The sequence below is a fragment of the Physeter macrocephalus genome, chromosome 16 (assembly GCF_002837175.3).
Source record: "Physeter macrocephalus isolate SW-GA chromosome 16, ASM283717v5, whole genome shotgun sequence".
Lineage (NCBI taxonomy): Eukaryota > Metazoa > Chordata > Mammalia > Artiodactyla > Physeteridae > Physeter > Physeter macrocephalus.
In genome coordinates this window covers 10,152,307-10,168,054 of record NC_041229.1, presented here as the reverse complement: position 1 = coordinate 10,168,054, position 15,748 = coordinate 10,152,307, and the positions used below count along the sequence as shown (strand labels likewise).

Here is a 15,748-nt window from a genome sequence, read left to right as displayed (position 1 = left end):
TTCCCCTGCATCGGCAGGCAGACGCGCAACCACTGAGCCACCAGGGAAGCCCCCTTGACCTTTCATTTCAAATACCTACCCAAACCTCAAATGAAGCAATGTGAGTTTCTGGCTAAGGTAGGAGAGAATATCTTTTCTTCCATACTAATTTTTGGCTCTGCAAATAAGACCTCAGAGAACCCCATTAATTAATAAATGTGTGCTACTTCTTGCCTTAAAGGAATGAGCATTCCTCAAAAATAAGATTAAATCAGTCAGTCAGATCCCCTACTGAAATAATTCACATTCTGTCCTATCTACTCTATGGCCACTGTTTTTCTGTCCCTTGGGAAGCAGCAATAAATTACTGTCCCCATGCCAACAGCCATCACTGCTCTGCCCTGGAAAGAGAACAAGTTACTGACAACATTGGTAAAATGACTTTCTTCACCTACCACCCAGCCCCACCATGCCTTCAGATTCCCCTTTAAGTGCATCCTGCAATTCTTCCCAAGCTATTTGCAAAGGTCCCCAGAATCATTCTACCTGAGCCCTTCAATGCACACACAGACACACAACCCACCAGCAGTATGAACAGAAGGATGAATGCCAGGAACCTGGGGGTCAGGACACGGTTCATATTCCAGATTTCCTTTTCCTCTACAAAAATTCAAAGTTCTATTCAACCATTTTGTGTTGGGGGGGTGGGGGGGTGGTGAGATTAAGCCTCTAATTCTATAAATCAGTCGTGGAATTCACCCATCAAGCATGTGAGAGGCACAGCCCCTAGAGTCAAATTCACTCTGAAATTAATGACGTCAAATGAGCAGGGCTTCTGAAGCAGGTAGTGGTGCCCGAATGACTGAAGAAACATGGTGATGTGCAGAGGGGCAAGAACCGATAGGCAGGGTATTATAAGTCAAGCAAGCACTGCTCATAGATCCCTCCCTGTCGCCTTGAACAGGAGGGAGGAGGGGCTGGAAGGTGGATTTAGGCTGGTGACCAATATCCAAGCGTCAGCCACGGGCAACAAGACCCATCCTGGGGGCTGGGTGTAGAAAGCAGCCCCAGTGGAGCTAGGCGGGAAGGAGCAAGGCAGAAAAAACAAAATACACGTCAGTTGGATGAGGCTTCAGGACCCTGACTGGGGGAGGTAGGAAAAAGGGGATGGGGGAGCCATGGATCTGGAGTATTAGAGAGACAGCAAATCAAACTTTGGTGTGGGACTCAGGGCAGAAGCCTGCTCCATAGTCTGGACCAAAGTAGGCTGGGGAGAGGAGAGTATACACAGGAGAATACTATTCCAAGGGTACTACCTGTGTACCCAGAGCTCTGGGTTCCAGGTCTAGTTGGTTGTTGGAGGCCCAGCTGAGTCCCACCTGAGTCCCAGAATAGTACAGGGGTCCTGCAGGTGCGGCTAGAAGCAGGATGCTGCTGACAGGAGTGAGAAAGCTTTGACTGTCCCATCCCCTTCAGGGCTCGTTCAAACATGGAAGCCATTCATAGGTTCAACTTCAAGGCAAGAACTGATCAGGAGGAACTGGATTCTAGCATCTACCAACTCTTCACTTACACAAATCTTGTACATTACAGTGCGGTTTCACCCTTGCAGTGACTCCCTGAACCAAAGAGGCCTTTTGTCACAGTGTGTATGTGTGTGTGTTGGGGGAGGGGTCCTGGGAAACCAGGTGATGTAAATGGTAATGGAACTGGATGAGAAGTAGGGATGGGAAGAAAGGGTTTGCTCCAGAGCAACGAGGCACATCCCCTTGTTTCTCCCTATCACCCGGGGTGTGGTAAGATTCAGAAGGTTGTTTTCCAGGAGAAACAGTATGCTTGCAGAGAGAGTGTTATTTAGATGAAGGCAAGTTACCTTCAAATGGAACAGCATCCTTCCTCTCCAGACAGTAAACCCAAGTGCACAGAAGGGCAGCTTTGAGGAGGGCACTGTCAGAAGCCATCCAGGGTGAAGGATAACTTTATAGGTATTAATCTCAGACACAGGTTCGAAGCCGGGCTCTAAGAGTTGCTAATGATGTAAGCAAAGGGAAGTCAGCTGTAGCCTTTCTAAGCCTTAGCTTTGTCATCCATAAACTCAGAATTTGCAAAAGGGTTGCTAGGTGGGCTATGTTCAAAGAACGCAAGTAGGGCGCTTTGTGCAGAGCCTGACACATGGGCACCTCTCAGTAAATCTTAGCCGCAGCAGCAATGTATTCTGATGCAGGTGCCGTGAGAATTCACTTGGAGAACTCACTAGCACCTCCATGTACTAAATACCAACCATGAAAGACAAAATAAGAAAATAGAAAATATGACACAGTTGTACTCAAAAACAAGGTAAACACCTCATAGACCAGAAAACTGAATAGCAAAGGAAGGTGGAAGCAGACAGAAGTGACTGGGATTGAAGACATTCAGGGTCACCAGGATCGGAGGGCCCTGCTTTGACCATCCTCTTATATGCGTTTGTACATTGTGTCATAATTATTATTTACAGCAATAGCTTACTCACCCCAACCACACACAGAGAGCTCCTCAAACATAGAAATTGGGTTTTCTTCATCTTTATGTTCCCTGGACTTCTCCAACTGCCAGGTATGTGGTCTGTGTTCAAACTAAGAAAGAAAAGGAAAGGCTGGTGAAGTGTTATTAGCTCACAAATCCAATGGACCTAATATCTCCGTTAAAAACCTATCCAGGGGCTTCCCTGGTGGCGCAGGGGTTGAGAATCCGCCTGCCGATGCAGGGGACACGGGTTCGTGCCCCGGTCTGGGAAGATCCCACGTGCCGCGGAGCGGCTGGGCCCGTGAGCCATGGCCGCTGAGCCTGCGCGTCCGGAGCCTGTGCTCCGCAACGGGAGAGGCCACAACAGTGAGAGGCCCGGTTACCACAAAAAAAAAAAAAAAAAAAAAACCTAAAAAAAAACCCCTATTCTTACAACTCCCCATTTCATTTTATGAGACCAGCATTACCCTGATACCAAAGCCAGATAAGAATACTACAAGAAAAGAGAACTACAGGCCAATATTCTCAACAAAATATTAGCAAACCAAATTCAACAGCACATCAAAAGGATCATACACCATGATCAAGTGGGATTTATCCCTGGGTTGCAAGGATGGTGCAACATACAAAACTCAATAAATGTGATACACCACATTAGTAGAAAAAAAGATGATAAAAATTATATGATCATCTCAGTAGATGCAGAAAAAGCATTTGACAATATACACCATCCTCTTCGTGATAAAAATTGTTCAACAGATTGGGTATAGAAGGAACATATCTAAACGTAATAAAGGCAATTTATGGCAAGCCCACAGCTAACATCATTCTCAATGGTGAAAGGTTGAAAGCTTTTCCTCTAAGATCAGGAACAAGACAAGCATGGCCACTCTCACCACTGCTATTCAACATAGTTCTGGAAGTTCTAGCCAGAGCAATAAGGCAAGATAAATAAATAAAAGGCATCCAAATTGGAAAAGAAGAAGTGAAACTCTCTTTGTTTGCAGATGACGTGATCTTATATATAGGAAATCCTAAAGACTCAGAAAATCCTAGAACTGTCGGAACTAATCAACAAATTAAGCAAAGTTGCAGGATACAAAATCAACATACAGAAGTCAATTGTGCACAAAAATAAACTCAAAATGGATCAAAGACCTAAATGTAAGGCCGGACACTATAAAACTCTTAGAGAAGAACACAGGCAGAACACTCTGACGTAAATCACATCAAGATCTGTTTTTTTAAAAAATTTATTTATTTTTGGCTGTGTTGGGTCTTCGTTGTTGCGTACAGGCTTTCTCTAGTTGCAGCGAGCGGGGGCTACTCTTGGTTCCGGTGCACGGGCTTCTCATTGCGGTGGCTTCTCTTGTTGCAGAGCACGGGCTCCAGGCACGCGGGCTTCAGTAGTTGCAGCATGCGGGCTCAGTAGTTGCAGCATGCGGGCTCGGTAGCTGTGTCTCACAAGCTCTGGAGCGCAGGCTCAGTAGTTGTGGCGCATGGGCTTAGTTGCTCCGTGGCATGTGGGATCTTCCTGGACCAGGACTTGAACCCATATCCCCTGCATTGGCAGGCAGATTCTTAACCACTGCACCACCAGGGAAGCCCGCATGTCTCTTTTTGAATTATGGTTTTCTCAGAGTATAGGCCCAGTAGTGGGATTGCTGGGTCATGTGGTAGTTCTCTTGAGAAAAGGGATCCTTGTGCACTGTTGGTGGGAATGTAAACTGGTACAACCACTATGGAAACAACTATGGAGGGTCCACAAAAAATTAAAAATAGAACTACCATATGATCCAGCAATCCCACTTCTGGGGTATATCCAAAGGAAATGAAAACAAGATCTCACAGAGATATCTCCATATAATATCACTTATATGTGGAATCTAAAAAAGCCAAGCTCAGAGAAACAGACAGTAGAGTAGCATGGACATCCATGGGACCGTGGGGAGGGGGAAATAGGGAGAAACTGGTCAAAGGGGTACAAAGTTACAGTTAAAAGCTGAATACATTCTGGGGATCTAATGTACAGCATTGTGATAATAGTTAACAATACTGTATTAGATTCTTGAAAATTGCTGAGAGAGTAAAGCTTAAATGTTCTCACCACCAAAAAGAAAATGGTTATTATGTGACATAATGGAGGTGTTAGCTAAGACTATGGTGGTCATCATTTTGCAATGTATAAATGTATCAAATCAATACATTGTATACCCTTAAACTAACACCATGTTATACATCAATGAAATCCCAATAAAACTGGAAAAAGATTAAGTAAAACTTACACTTACTGCTTATCGTGTGCAAGCCTACTAGAGGCTTGGGAAATATCTGGTGATTTAAATAGATAAAGAGATCTAACCTCTGCTTTGCTTCCTCTTATTTATGTGACCTGGGACTGACTGTCAGTAAAATTAGTCAAACTGCTGTGAGTTATCCTGCAAGGGAAACCTGAACTGAATGTTTCATTTTTCAGCTGGTCACTTTGACACCATGCACGCATGGCCTTTATTTCTGTACATTCTGCATATATGGACCCCACTTCTACATAGTTGAAATACTCTTCCCTATGCCTCCATCCTTTCTAGGGAAATGGATAAACAGAAATATGGGAACTTTAGAAAGCTCTTGAAATAAAACTTAGAGTAATGTCAATTGCTTTGTCTTGAGATCAAAATGTTTTCAATGCCTTTGTTCATTTTTCTATTGCAGACCTCACATTCCAGTCAGCAAATTAGTGGTTTCAGAATCCTATGACACCTATATCAGTAGAAGTTTCCAAGTAACAAAGGAAATAATAAGTGAATGTAAAAGTAAAGGTAGGTATTATTTTGGACTCCATAGTTAAATCTGTGATCATTTTTCCACCATGGTTAATCGGCTATTCAAGATGGTTCAACGTGCTTTGACAAACTTGCTTAGTAGGAAAGAAAAATATTTCCAGACTCTCTTATAGATACTTTCATGTTAGATTTGTACTATTCTCTTGAGTACCTCAAATGGTAGATATTCCATGGACGTACATTAGACTTAGTTACTCTATGAAATAACAGAATTCTGCATTTCAGCTATTTATCTTCCACTCTGTGAAGGAGGTTCCCTGTTACAGTTTCCAGAAATTCTTTACCATAACACTGTTTCGCCTATAATTTGATCCAGGAGCATGGACACCTACACACAAACACACTGACACAAATACACCTACCGTCACTACTACCACCAACCAAGAGCAGTGTGCTATACCACTCAAGTCTGCCACTGAATTTTATAATCATTGAACTCAAATATTTAATGAGGGGCTTCCCTGGTGGCGCAGTGGTTGGGAGTCCGCCTGCCGATGCAGGGGACGCGGGTTCGTGCCCCGGTCCGGGAGGATCCCACATGCCGCGGAGCGGCTGGGTCCGTGAGCCATGGCCGCTGAGCCTGCGCGTCCGGAGCCTGTGCTCCGCAACGGGAGAGGCCACAACAGTGAGAGGCCCGGGTACCACAAAAGAAAAAAAAATATATATATATATATATATTTAATGATATGTAGGACTGTAATATTTGTAGTAAAAAGGGCAGATTACAAAAGAGTCTGCACATTCCCATCCCCCACTAAAAGTTAAAATGTTTATCTTCATAGAGCAAAGGCTGGATTTACATACACCAGAATGTTAACAGTGGGTAGCCCTGGTCAACAGTATTGTGGGTGGTTCCCACCTTTCAGTTATCACTTGTAAGCCACTCACTTCATGACTACCCCTGTGGTACCATCCATCCCCACTGCAAAGAAACTCAGCATGTTCTATCAACCAGAAAGTCTCAGGTGCTCACAGCTGTACAATGGCCACATCAAAAACTATAATATATTAGAAGTAATAGCAGAGAGCCCTGTAGACATAGGACAGTTTTGTATCTTGATTGAGGTGATGGTTCCCAAAAGCTCCACATGTGATAGACTTGGCTAAAGCTGGTGAAATCTGAATAGGCTATGTGGATTACAGCAGTGCTCATTTCCTAGTTTGGATAGTGTACCTTAGGCAAGATGTTACTCTCAGAGAGGCTGTGTGAAGGGTGCATGGGACCCACCTAGTTTGTGTGTGTGTGTGTATAGTATATATGCAAGATACATATTGTATATATATGTATGTATATGTGTATATGTATATACATATTATATAATATGTATATATAGTATATATAAAATATACACACGTATATTTAATATGTAAAATATGTATTTGTTACCTCCTGTGAGTCTAATTACCTTAAAATTAAAAGTAGGTTTGTTGTTGGGTTTTTTTGTTGTTTTTGTTTGTTTTTTGTTTTTAATGACATTAGGCTGCCTTAACAATACAAAGCATTTTTAAAATATTGCTTGGCCGAATTGTCTCCTTCTTGAAAATGTTTGCCTCTCCCTGGAACACTTGGCTTCAGTACTTACAAGGTTTACATATATCTTTATAGAAACAGTCTTTTCAGTCCTTGCTTTTTTGCCCCCAGGAAATAACATCTTGATCGTGGCCCACGCATCTTCCCTTGAAGCGTGTACCTGCCAGCTTCAGGGCCTGTCACCTCAGAACTCCAAGGACTTTGTACAAATGGTCCGAAAGGTAATTCCTGCTTGCATTTCAGGGGCCTGTGGGGCCTTGGAGTTTCAGGATGGTTCAGTGCTGGATGATAGTGAAATTCTTTGGAGCTGGGAAGGTACATTTTTTGCTTTATTCAACCAAGATGTATTGAATGGGGCTCTGTTTAAGGCACTTTATCAGGCCTTGGGTAAGAGAAAAAGATGTGTTTGAGCTAGTTCTAGCTTCTAAGAGCTAAAATTTAAGAAGTAGCTAAGAATCATAAGCAAATTGTCTGGATTTCCCTGTGGGACCATGGAACGGATACGGAGGAGGTATGTGGGCCAAAACACAGCATCTGACAGCTCAGCTGGAAGAGAGGTCCTGGCTGATAGGCCACAGGAAGCAGTGATTCAAAATGATCAGGCTGAAAGGCAAACCCAGGAACAAGGCAGCGAGACAGAAAACCCAAACCCACCAGGCTGACCAACACATCTGGATTCTTCCTTCTCATGCCTGTGGAAGAGGTTTTCCTGTCAGCCACCCTCCCACATACACTTCCCTCCAGGCTGAGTTATATGCTTCCTGTAACTGTCCCCAGAGAACCTGGTTCAAACTCGATTGCAATTCTTTTCTCATTTTTTTAAAAACTTACTTATGTGTCTGTCCTTCCCATTAGTCTGTAAGCTGCTTGAGGGCAGAGATTTCTTTCTTGCTCATAAACGCAACTCTGGACACACACACAAATAAGTTTTGAAATGCCATGCCTACTGAAGTTAGGAAGGGCACGGCTTCAGCTCTGAATGTTAAGATACACATGCCAAAAAATGAAAGAAAAAGCAGGATAAAACAAATTCTTAAAACTTGAATAATCTTTCCCATTGTCCAAGTACAATTTCAGAAATGTTTGAGCTGCGTTTTCAGCTTGACTTGCAATTAGGAATGGACTCCTAGCACCTTAGCTTTATACATGAGTTCCTTTTTTTCCTCCCGTGCTATATAGAAACCATCTATAAATAATTGCACTAGAAGAGCTCACCACTTAATGAATCCTTCCGAAGAACCCTCTTGTATTGCAAATACTCTTCCTTCTAATTTATCAGTTCTATCCGTTTCACTTTCATTATTTTGGAGGGGATGCTTGCCTACAAAGCCCTTATTCATTCCTTTGAATTTTCCTTTGCCTAGGTAAAAGTTAAAGCACTCAACCTCTGTTTTCTATTTTCCCTTTCTATACTGTCTTACTTCAGATCCCCTACTTGGGGTTTTGTTCCTGTGAAGAATTAGGAGAAACTGGAATCTGGCAGCTGACAGACCCACCAATCCTCCCTCTTACCCATGGACCAACTGGGGGCTTCAACTGGAGAGAGACCCTGCTGCAAGAATAACCGCACGAGCGAACAAGAAGAAAAGACTTGAGGAAGGCTTTGGGAGAAGCGTCTTTTTGTGTACTTAGTAACAGTGGGAAAGTCTGCACCACATCCTAAGTGGACAGCTCAGAGTAATTTAGCATATTTCCTTTCAGGCTTTAACGTTCTTAGGATGAGACCATGTCAAGGAGAGAAAGACTTGATTCAGGGAAAAAAAATCATTCTCCCTGGACTCTTGCCTCGCTAACAAGGCTTTCAAGAATTGTCTTCCTATACAGGGGCACCTGCTACAGCAGAGGATGTTTCCTCCCTTCCATCTGTGCTAAGGAGCCTGGGTCCCCCCAAAGAGAGCTGCCAGCCCACTCTGAGGAAGGATACAGGAAAATCCAGCTGGAGGGACACCAAGCTGCCAGGCCGGTGATCGGATTTTCTTTCCTTTTTAACTCCATGTTCCAGTTAAAACCAAGCTGCAGAATGCTTTTAAGGTGATTAGAAAACATGCGGTTTCCCATCAATTTCTACCCTCAGTATGACCCCCACACCAGTGCTGCTGGCTCAAGCCATCTGCTGGAGGACTCTCACCCTCACCCTGGTACTGCCACATCACATTTTCTCTAGAGAAAAGCTGACTACAGCTTTTTGCTACCGTCCTACCCCCCCTCCTTCTATCTATCTGTGAAATGGGGAGACAGAGCATTTTTACTCTCCAAAGCACTTTTGGATACTCAGGAGGAAGATAAGATAAATGTGTGAAGTATTCAATTGTAGGAGCAACGAACTTGCCAAATATATCAAAGGAGCTACTCGCGTCACAGCCTAACGAGCCACAGGACTTCTGAACCACCGTGACTTGCTTGTCTTTGCCCCGAGAGTCTAGACCAAGTTAACTGGTTAAGGATGTTAACATTTTCAGATGTATGTGAAATACATCCTTTGAGTCAGCAAGAAGCTCATTCTTGTGCAATATGGACGTCGTTACAAACCATACCAAGGGTCAGGTCATTGTACGCTTACAGTACATGTCAGCCATAACAGAACACCCACAAATGCATCAGTTACATCCAGAGATGTATTATGAAGTCAGGGAACTAACTTAAGCGATGACAGTCACGACTGCACTGCTGCTTGTGCTGTCGTTTTTATTTGTTTGTTTTGCTATGGTAATTTAAAAGAGGTAGGTAGGGCTACTTAAGGAAAGTTGGGAGAGCCACATCCTGTGGTAGCTCGTCACACTTGCTTCCTGAATTTAGAGGGAGTTTATTTAAAAGAAAAACAAATGACAGTCAAACCAAAACATCAGTTATCAATGTCTAGTTAATTGTGTGACTAGCTGACTGTTGACGGCAGCAGACGATGGTCTGGCGTGGTATAGTTCACTCTGTAGAATATATGTGCAAAATGAAATCTCAGCCATTTAAAGAGAACATTCATGTAAAACGAGTCAGTGTATGTTGTAGCATTAAACAAGCTTCAAAACCCAAAGGAGAAAACATATGGGATATAAAAATAGATCTGTGCTCCTATTTGAAACTAGAATTTGATGATCCTTGAAGCTGAAGTGAAAGGATGCTGGCTATGTATGTTAATCTGCAAGAGGATTATTGTTGAGTTTTTTTTTTAAAGTCACTTAGAGAAATATGTCATGAATTTTATATTTTAAGAAACAAATCTTGATTTCTTCCAGCACTGCACAAACACTGATCCAGCTTCTGGGTCTAGAAATAACTCTGTGCTGACATGATTGATTAATATAAACGTTTTCATCTTAAACTGGGGGAAATACTCATATTAAAGGTTTTAAGAGAAAAGTCACAGTATGGTCAATGGGATGTCGCTGCCAGTCATTCTTTTATCTGTAATTAGGTGAATCCACTGTAATCAGATCTATAATGTTTATTAGATTCTCCACAAATTTTCATGGACTTTCAATGCTCAGAATAATGCTCGAACATCTCATATTCGATTTCCTTGAAAATTGTAGCAGTGTGTTCTGGACAGGGTCTGTACTTGTATAGAACAAAGTTCAGAACAGGTTATCCCTCTCTCCTTCTCCATGATCTTAAGCCTTTGATGACCTGATTGATAGGCTGATTTAGCTGGGCTACGGTCCAGTGTCCTTAGTCCAATATGGACAAAGCCTTAGGCCATCATCTGTGTGAGCAAAGGAAGGCAAAGATCTGAAATAATTTTCTGAATAATTTAGGTGGAAAACCTTGAGTCAAAGAGTTTATTCCTCTGCTTTATCCAGATTGTTGATCAGAATGGCCTGAATGATCTGAATTCTCATGAAATTCTCTTTTCACTTTTACCTAATTAAAAAACTAAACTTGGACTCCAGTTGAGAAATTCTTTGGAAATTATGTTGAATCTATGTGTAATAAAAGGAAGAGACAACTGTATTACATGATTTCATATCCATTTAAAAATTCTAAATTGCTATTACAACTCGAAGTTCAGGCTGGTTTTTTTTTGAACTGAGGCTGATGCTTGTTAACAAATGTTTGCGGGGGCTAGGAGAAAGAAGGAAGGTAGAAGGGAGGGAGGGGGGAAGGAAGGAAATGTCAGATTGGAAGAAGCAAATGGTTTCCTGTAGAGAGGAAATTTTTTTTTTTAATGTTGAAAGTTATCTGAAATAAACTGAGATAAAATTAACTAAAGGATTTAATCTGGGATTGAAAGTCCGAAACAGTCTGCTGCCTGCACAAGTGTGCCACATCAACCCGCTAATGGCTCAGTATTATTCACAGATAGACTTTGGTTTCAGTGATTTTTAAATGCCACGTCTATTCCTTTGTGGACTAGAATAATTGGCACATTTTAATGCACAAGCTGGGGGTTTCATTTTCCCAGGCTCCCTCTCCATCACTGCAATGGTAGCTAGGAGCTTATTGCTTCACCTCAGCAAGGAGTTCAGAATACAGTGTTTTCCATTACATTTAGATTCATAGAATCTGAATGGCTGATTAAATGGCCATCTGATGGCTGAAAGAGGGGGGTATTTTTCACCCTGTATTGAAAGGCTTGGGGGAGTCTCTAGTTTTTATTTTAATTATACTTTAACCAAAGAATTCTTTTAAAGTAACCTTATATTTGAAAGACAATTTTGCAAAAAATGAAAATAATAAAAAATAAAAAATATCTTCTGGAGTGATGTCAGTTTGGTAAATCATTGTTGATACTTTTTTTGCATTTTAGGCTGCTGTGGTCATTTTCCTGTCAGTAGAATTTGGAATGCCTATAGATTGTCATCCAATTGTGCTTAGCATTACCATAAATGTATCTTTTCCCCTCAACTAGCTGTGTTCGTATTAAATCAAGTCTCTTATTTCAATTACCTAGTGTCACTGGGGACTGACTGAAGAACTGCAGAGAGGTTCCTATCTCGTTGCCTTTGTAGAAAGGCGTCCCTGGGTGGTAAGGGAGGTATTCCTCGTAACCTAGGCACTCTGCCGCTCCAGTGTCTAATTTGAAAGCAGTGATGAATTGCTCTTTTGAATTCACTCTAAGTCACGCGTGTGCTGGAATACAGATGAGCCTCCTTTAACTTTCGCAGGCACAGTCACAACTGTCCCGTCTGCACCAACTTCTCAGATAATGAGGCGCAGGGTTATTTGCATTTAAATTGTCCTGCACACGTGTGAGAACTCAGAGCCGCCAGTCTTGCTGCCTCGCCATGAGGGATGAGATCGGGCGGAGGAGGGTAGGGAAAAGAGCGATTTAATATCTATTTAGGTTAATACTCACTTTACTAAGGTGATGGGGGGATATTTTGTTAGGTGATGGCAGATGCTTTTCATGTTTAAACATAGGATTCACTTTGGATTTGCTTCTCTTTCATACCGCAACATATTGCATTTTCCTAGGGAAGTGACTAGCTGTAACAAAAATTCAAGGGAAGGGGGAAAAATCGCCTCTAAACGCAGAGGAAATCACTTGATTTTTAAATACATATACTATTTTGTTCAGTGTATGTAAGCTTAAAATTATGATGATGAATAGTCAAACTTAATATACCATCAGTTCTTACAAATGTTTTACACTGCGCCATTTAGCTGCCATTACCCACACAGAAATCGGAATTTTGCAGCTGCTCAACTATTCTTGGACTCTGTACAGGATACATATGTATGTATGTATAATGGGAAATATGTACTGGTTCTTTCTCTGATTGCCACGCAAGATGGGAACACCATCCTGAAGCATTTTGGTTACACATAGACCATTTTAAACCTGCTCTTTGGGGAGGTGTATTGGTTTCTTTCTCATTTATAAAGCTGTTGTATCATTATTTTTCTGTGTGATTCAGGCATATTTATTTGGTGAAAAGGGTTTGTAATTATAAAAAAGGAAACCACACCTAATTGTATTGCCAAATTCCTTGTAAAGTACCTGTGGCATCTGTGCTTTCCTGGCTGCGTGCTCTTCTCCATACAGCTCTGGCACCATTGTAATTCGTTCATTCCATTCCATGAGCATCTCCATTTAAGTGGTTCCTAGATGATTTAATAAAGAGAAACTGTGTCCTCAGTCAATCCAGAGCGATCTCATATTACACTGAGTGGTCTCGACTCCTATCCTGTCCTCAGACGTTGCTGTGGTCATTATTATTTCATAAATGTCCATTAAGAGTGGGATCCTTCCCTCAGAGGAACACTTGCTGCTGAAGGAAATGAGAGGAGGCTCCGGCAGCACCGTGGGCCTCTGGTCCCTTCTGGTTGGGCATCTCTCTGAGCCATCCTGGCTGGAGAGGTGAAAACCCACCCAGGAGTGAAAGCGCGAGCTCCAAAACGCTTCCTCTGCCCCACGTGCGAGGCTTCATCCCTCACCACTACCCACCCGGAGAAGGTGTACCAGGAATGATGCATAGAGAAAGAATTTGGGTCAGAGAGAGGACAATTCCAGTTCAAACTGGGTTCCACACTACTAAAAGCCATAGACCCCATTTCTGAAGTAATGATATGTTAAGCTAATAGGTTTTAAAATAAGCCATGTATGCAAATGTATACCGAGAACCTGAACACAGATTTTCATTGGCACAACTGGCTACTACCCTCGCAGGGTTTACTTACTGAGGAAACTTAACAGCTAATGTTCAGATCTGACAAAAGACCAAGCTATGGTTAGCCCTGTGGCTGGTTCTCGGCTGTTCTCTGCTTGACAGTTTCCCAAGCTCATTTTGCCCTTTTGTGATATATGTACAGGCTGCCTGCACATCCAAAGAAAACGAATCATTGTGCTTTGGATCTGTTTACGCTTAAATAAAAAAAAAAAATTTTTTTTTTGAAAGTTTTTGAGGACCAAAAAGCAGTTTTCCTTCGGAAGAAAGAAAATGTGTCATTTTGCCCAAAATAAACATGTAAAACCCAGATGGCTTGCTCCTGACCATGAAAGGATGCCAAGGTTTATGTAGCTTGCTGGTTGTCATTGTATTGATGGGACAATTCAGAAAGTCTTTGTATCACTGGAGAGGAACTTGATATTGTACCAGAGAAGAACCCCTAATTCCAGAGTCAGATAGAGCCACGTTCTGATCCTGGCTCAGCTACTTCCTAGATCCCTTAAACTCATTTCACCTGGAAAAATGGGCACATATGGTTTTTTATAGCATGCTTATGAGTATCAAATAGGATAATATAAAATACCTAATACTACATGCTAATAATAAAAAGATACTACATGCTAATAACTAAATCGCTTTTGCTAAGGCCAAGATAAAATCACTCATCTAGCCATTCCTCTTGTCTCTGGGGAATATCAGGGACAAGGAATAAAACAGCCTCATCATACTGGTGTCACTTGACTATTTGCCCCATAATTTAGCTTCTGGAGTAAGAGGAGAATGGTAGAAGTTGGGGTGTTTGTTGAATTCTGCGACTTGTCTAAGAGGCTGCCATAATGATTTTACCACCTTCCTCAAGTATAATTGTTTATAGTTTTGAAAGCACATTCTCATTTGATCCTCAAAACAATTTTTCAAGGTAAGGAGATCAGGTATTATTAACCTGTATGAGAGAAATTAAGATACTAAGATGCTGAGGTTGTGGACTTATCCTTCATCCCACAACACTGATTGAATGCTACGTTCCTAGCAGGTGGCAGGTGGATGTACAGCGGCAAATCAAAAAGCAAGGTCCCTGCTTTCATGAATTTGGGAGGTAGACAATGAATCCACAAATAAACAAGATTATTACAGGTGTTGATCCATGTTGTTTAGGAGAAAAATGGGTTATATGATAGACAGTACATTTGGAAGGGATGCGGGGCAGGGGATGCTACTTGAGATGGGACGGCCAGCTTTGGTGTACCTGAGTAGTGGCAATGAAGCGAGCAGTGGAGGCTTGAGTGGAAACTGGTTGTGGTGAAGAGCTAAATGAGGAGGATCCTGGGGAGACAGAATGAGTGCAAAAGCCCCCACGTGGGAAGGAGCTAAGGGTTAGAGCAAAGGGGGTCAGCGGGCTAAACCTTCACGAGCATGGCAGGAAGTGGGGGGAAATGAGGCTGGAGAGGAAGGCAGACCCAGAAACACAGGGCCCTGTACACCAGGGCTCTGCAGAATCTGGCCTAGAGCCCTGTGTTTGTCCAGCCCACAAGCTAAGAACGTTTTTACAATTTTAAATGGTGGAAAAACATCAAAAGAAGAATATTGTGCAAAAAGATACAAGCACCCCTATGTTCATACCAGCGCTATTCACAATAGTCAAAACATGGAAACAACAACCTAAATGTCCATCGACAGATGAATGGATAAAGAAGATGTGGTGTACATATCTATATACAATGGAATACTACTCAGCCATAAAAAAAATAATGCCACTTGCAGCAACACGGATGCAACTAGAGATTATCATACTACGTGAAGTCACTCAGAAAGAGAAAGTCAAACACCATATGGTATCACTCATATATGGAATCTAAAATATGGCACAAATGAACCTATCTACAAAACAGAAACAGACTCACAGACATAGAGGTCAGACTTGTGGTTGCCAAGGGGGAGGAGGGGAGGGAGAGGGATGGACTGGGAATTTGGGGTTGGTAGATGCAAACTATTACATTTAGAATGGATAAACAATAAGGTCCTACTGTATAGCACAGGGAACCATATCCAGTCTCCTGGGATAAACCATAATGGAAAAGAGTATTAGAAAAAGAATGTGTATATATGTGTAAAACTGAGTCACTGCTGTACAGCAGAGCTTGTCACAGTACTGTAAATCAGCTATACTTCAATTTAAAAAAAAGAATATTATGTCAGGACATAACTCAATAATTATAGGAAATCCAAATTCCAGTCTCTAAATAAAGTTTTTTTGTTTTTTTTCGTTTTTTTTAAGTTTAGTTTTA

General features: G+C 41.9%; 1 protein-coding gene across 2 annotated transcripts in view; it reads left to right on the top strand.

Moving 5' to 3' along the window:
* The window catches only part of UBASH3B (ubiquitin associated and SH3 domain containing B), a 144,995-nt gene extending 132,117 nt beyond the window's left edge, over positions 1–12,878 (top strand). For both annotated transcript variants that reach the window (XM_007128970.4, XM_007128971.4), the window contains exons 12-14: positions 5,197–5,303; positions 6,970–7,079; positions 8,285–12,878. In XM_007128970.4, the coding sequence (XP_007129032.1) occupies positions 5,197–5,303; positions 6,970–7,079; positions 8,285–8,422 (355 nt within the window). In that variant the 3' untranslated portion in view covers positions 8,423–12,878. The remainder of the gene's footprint in view (positions 1–5,196; positions 5,304–6,969; positions 7,080–8,284) is intronic.
* The last annotated feature ends 2,870 nt before the right edge of the window (positions 12,879–15,748 follow it).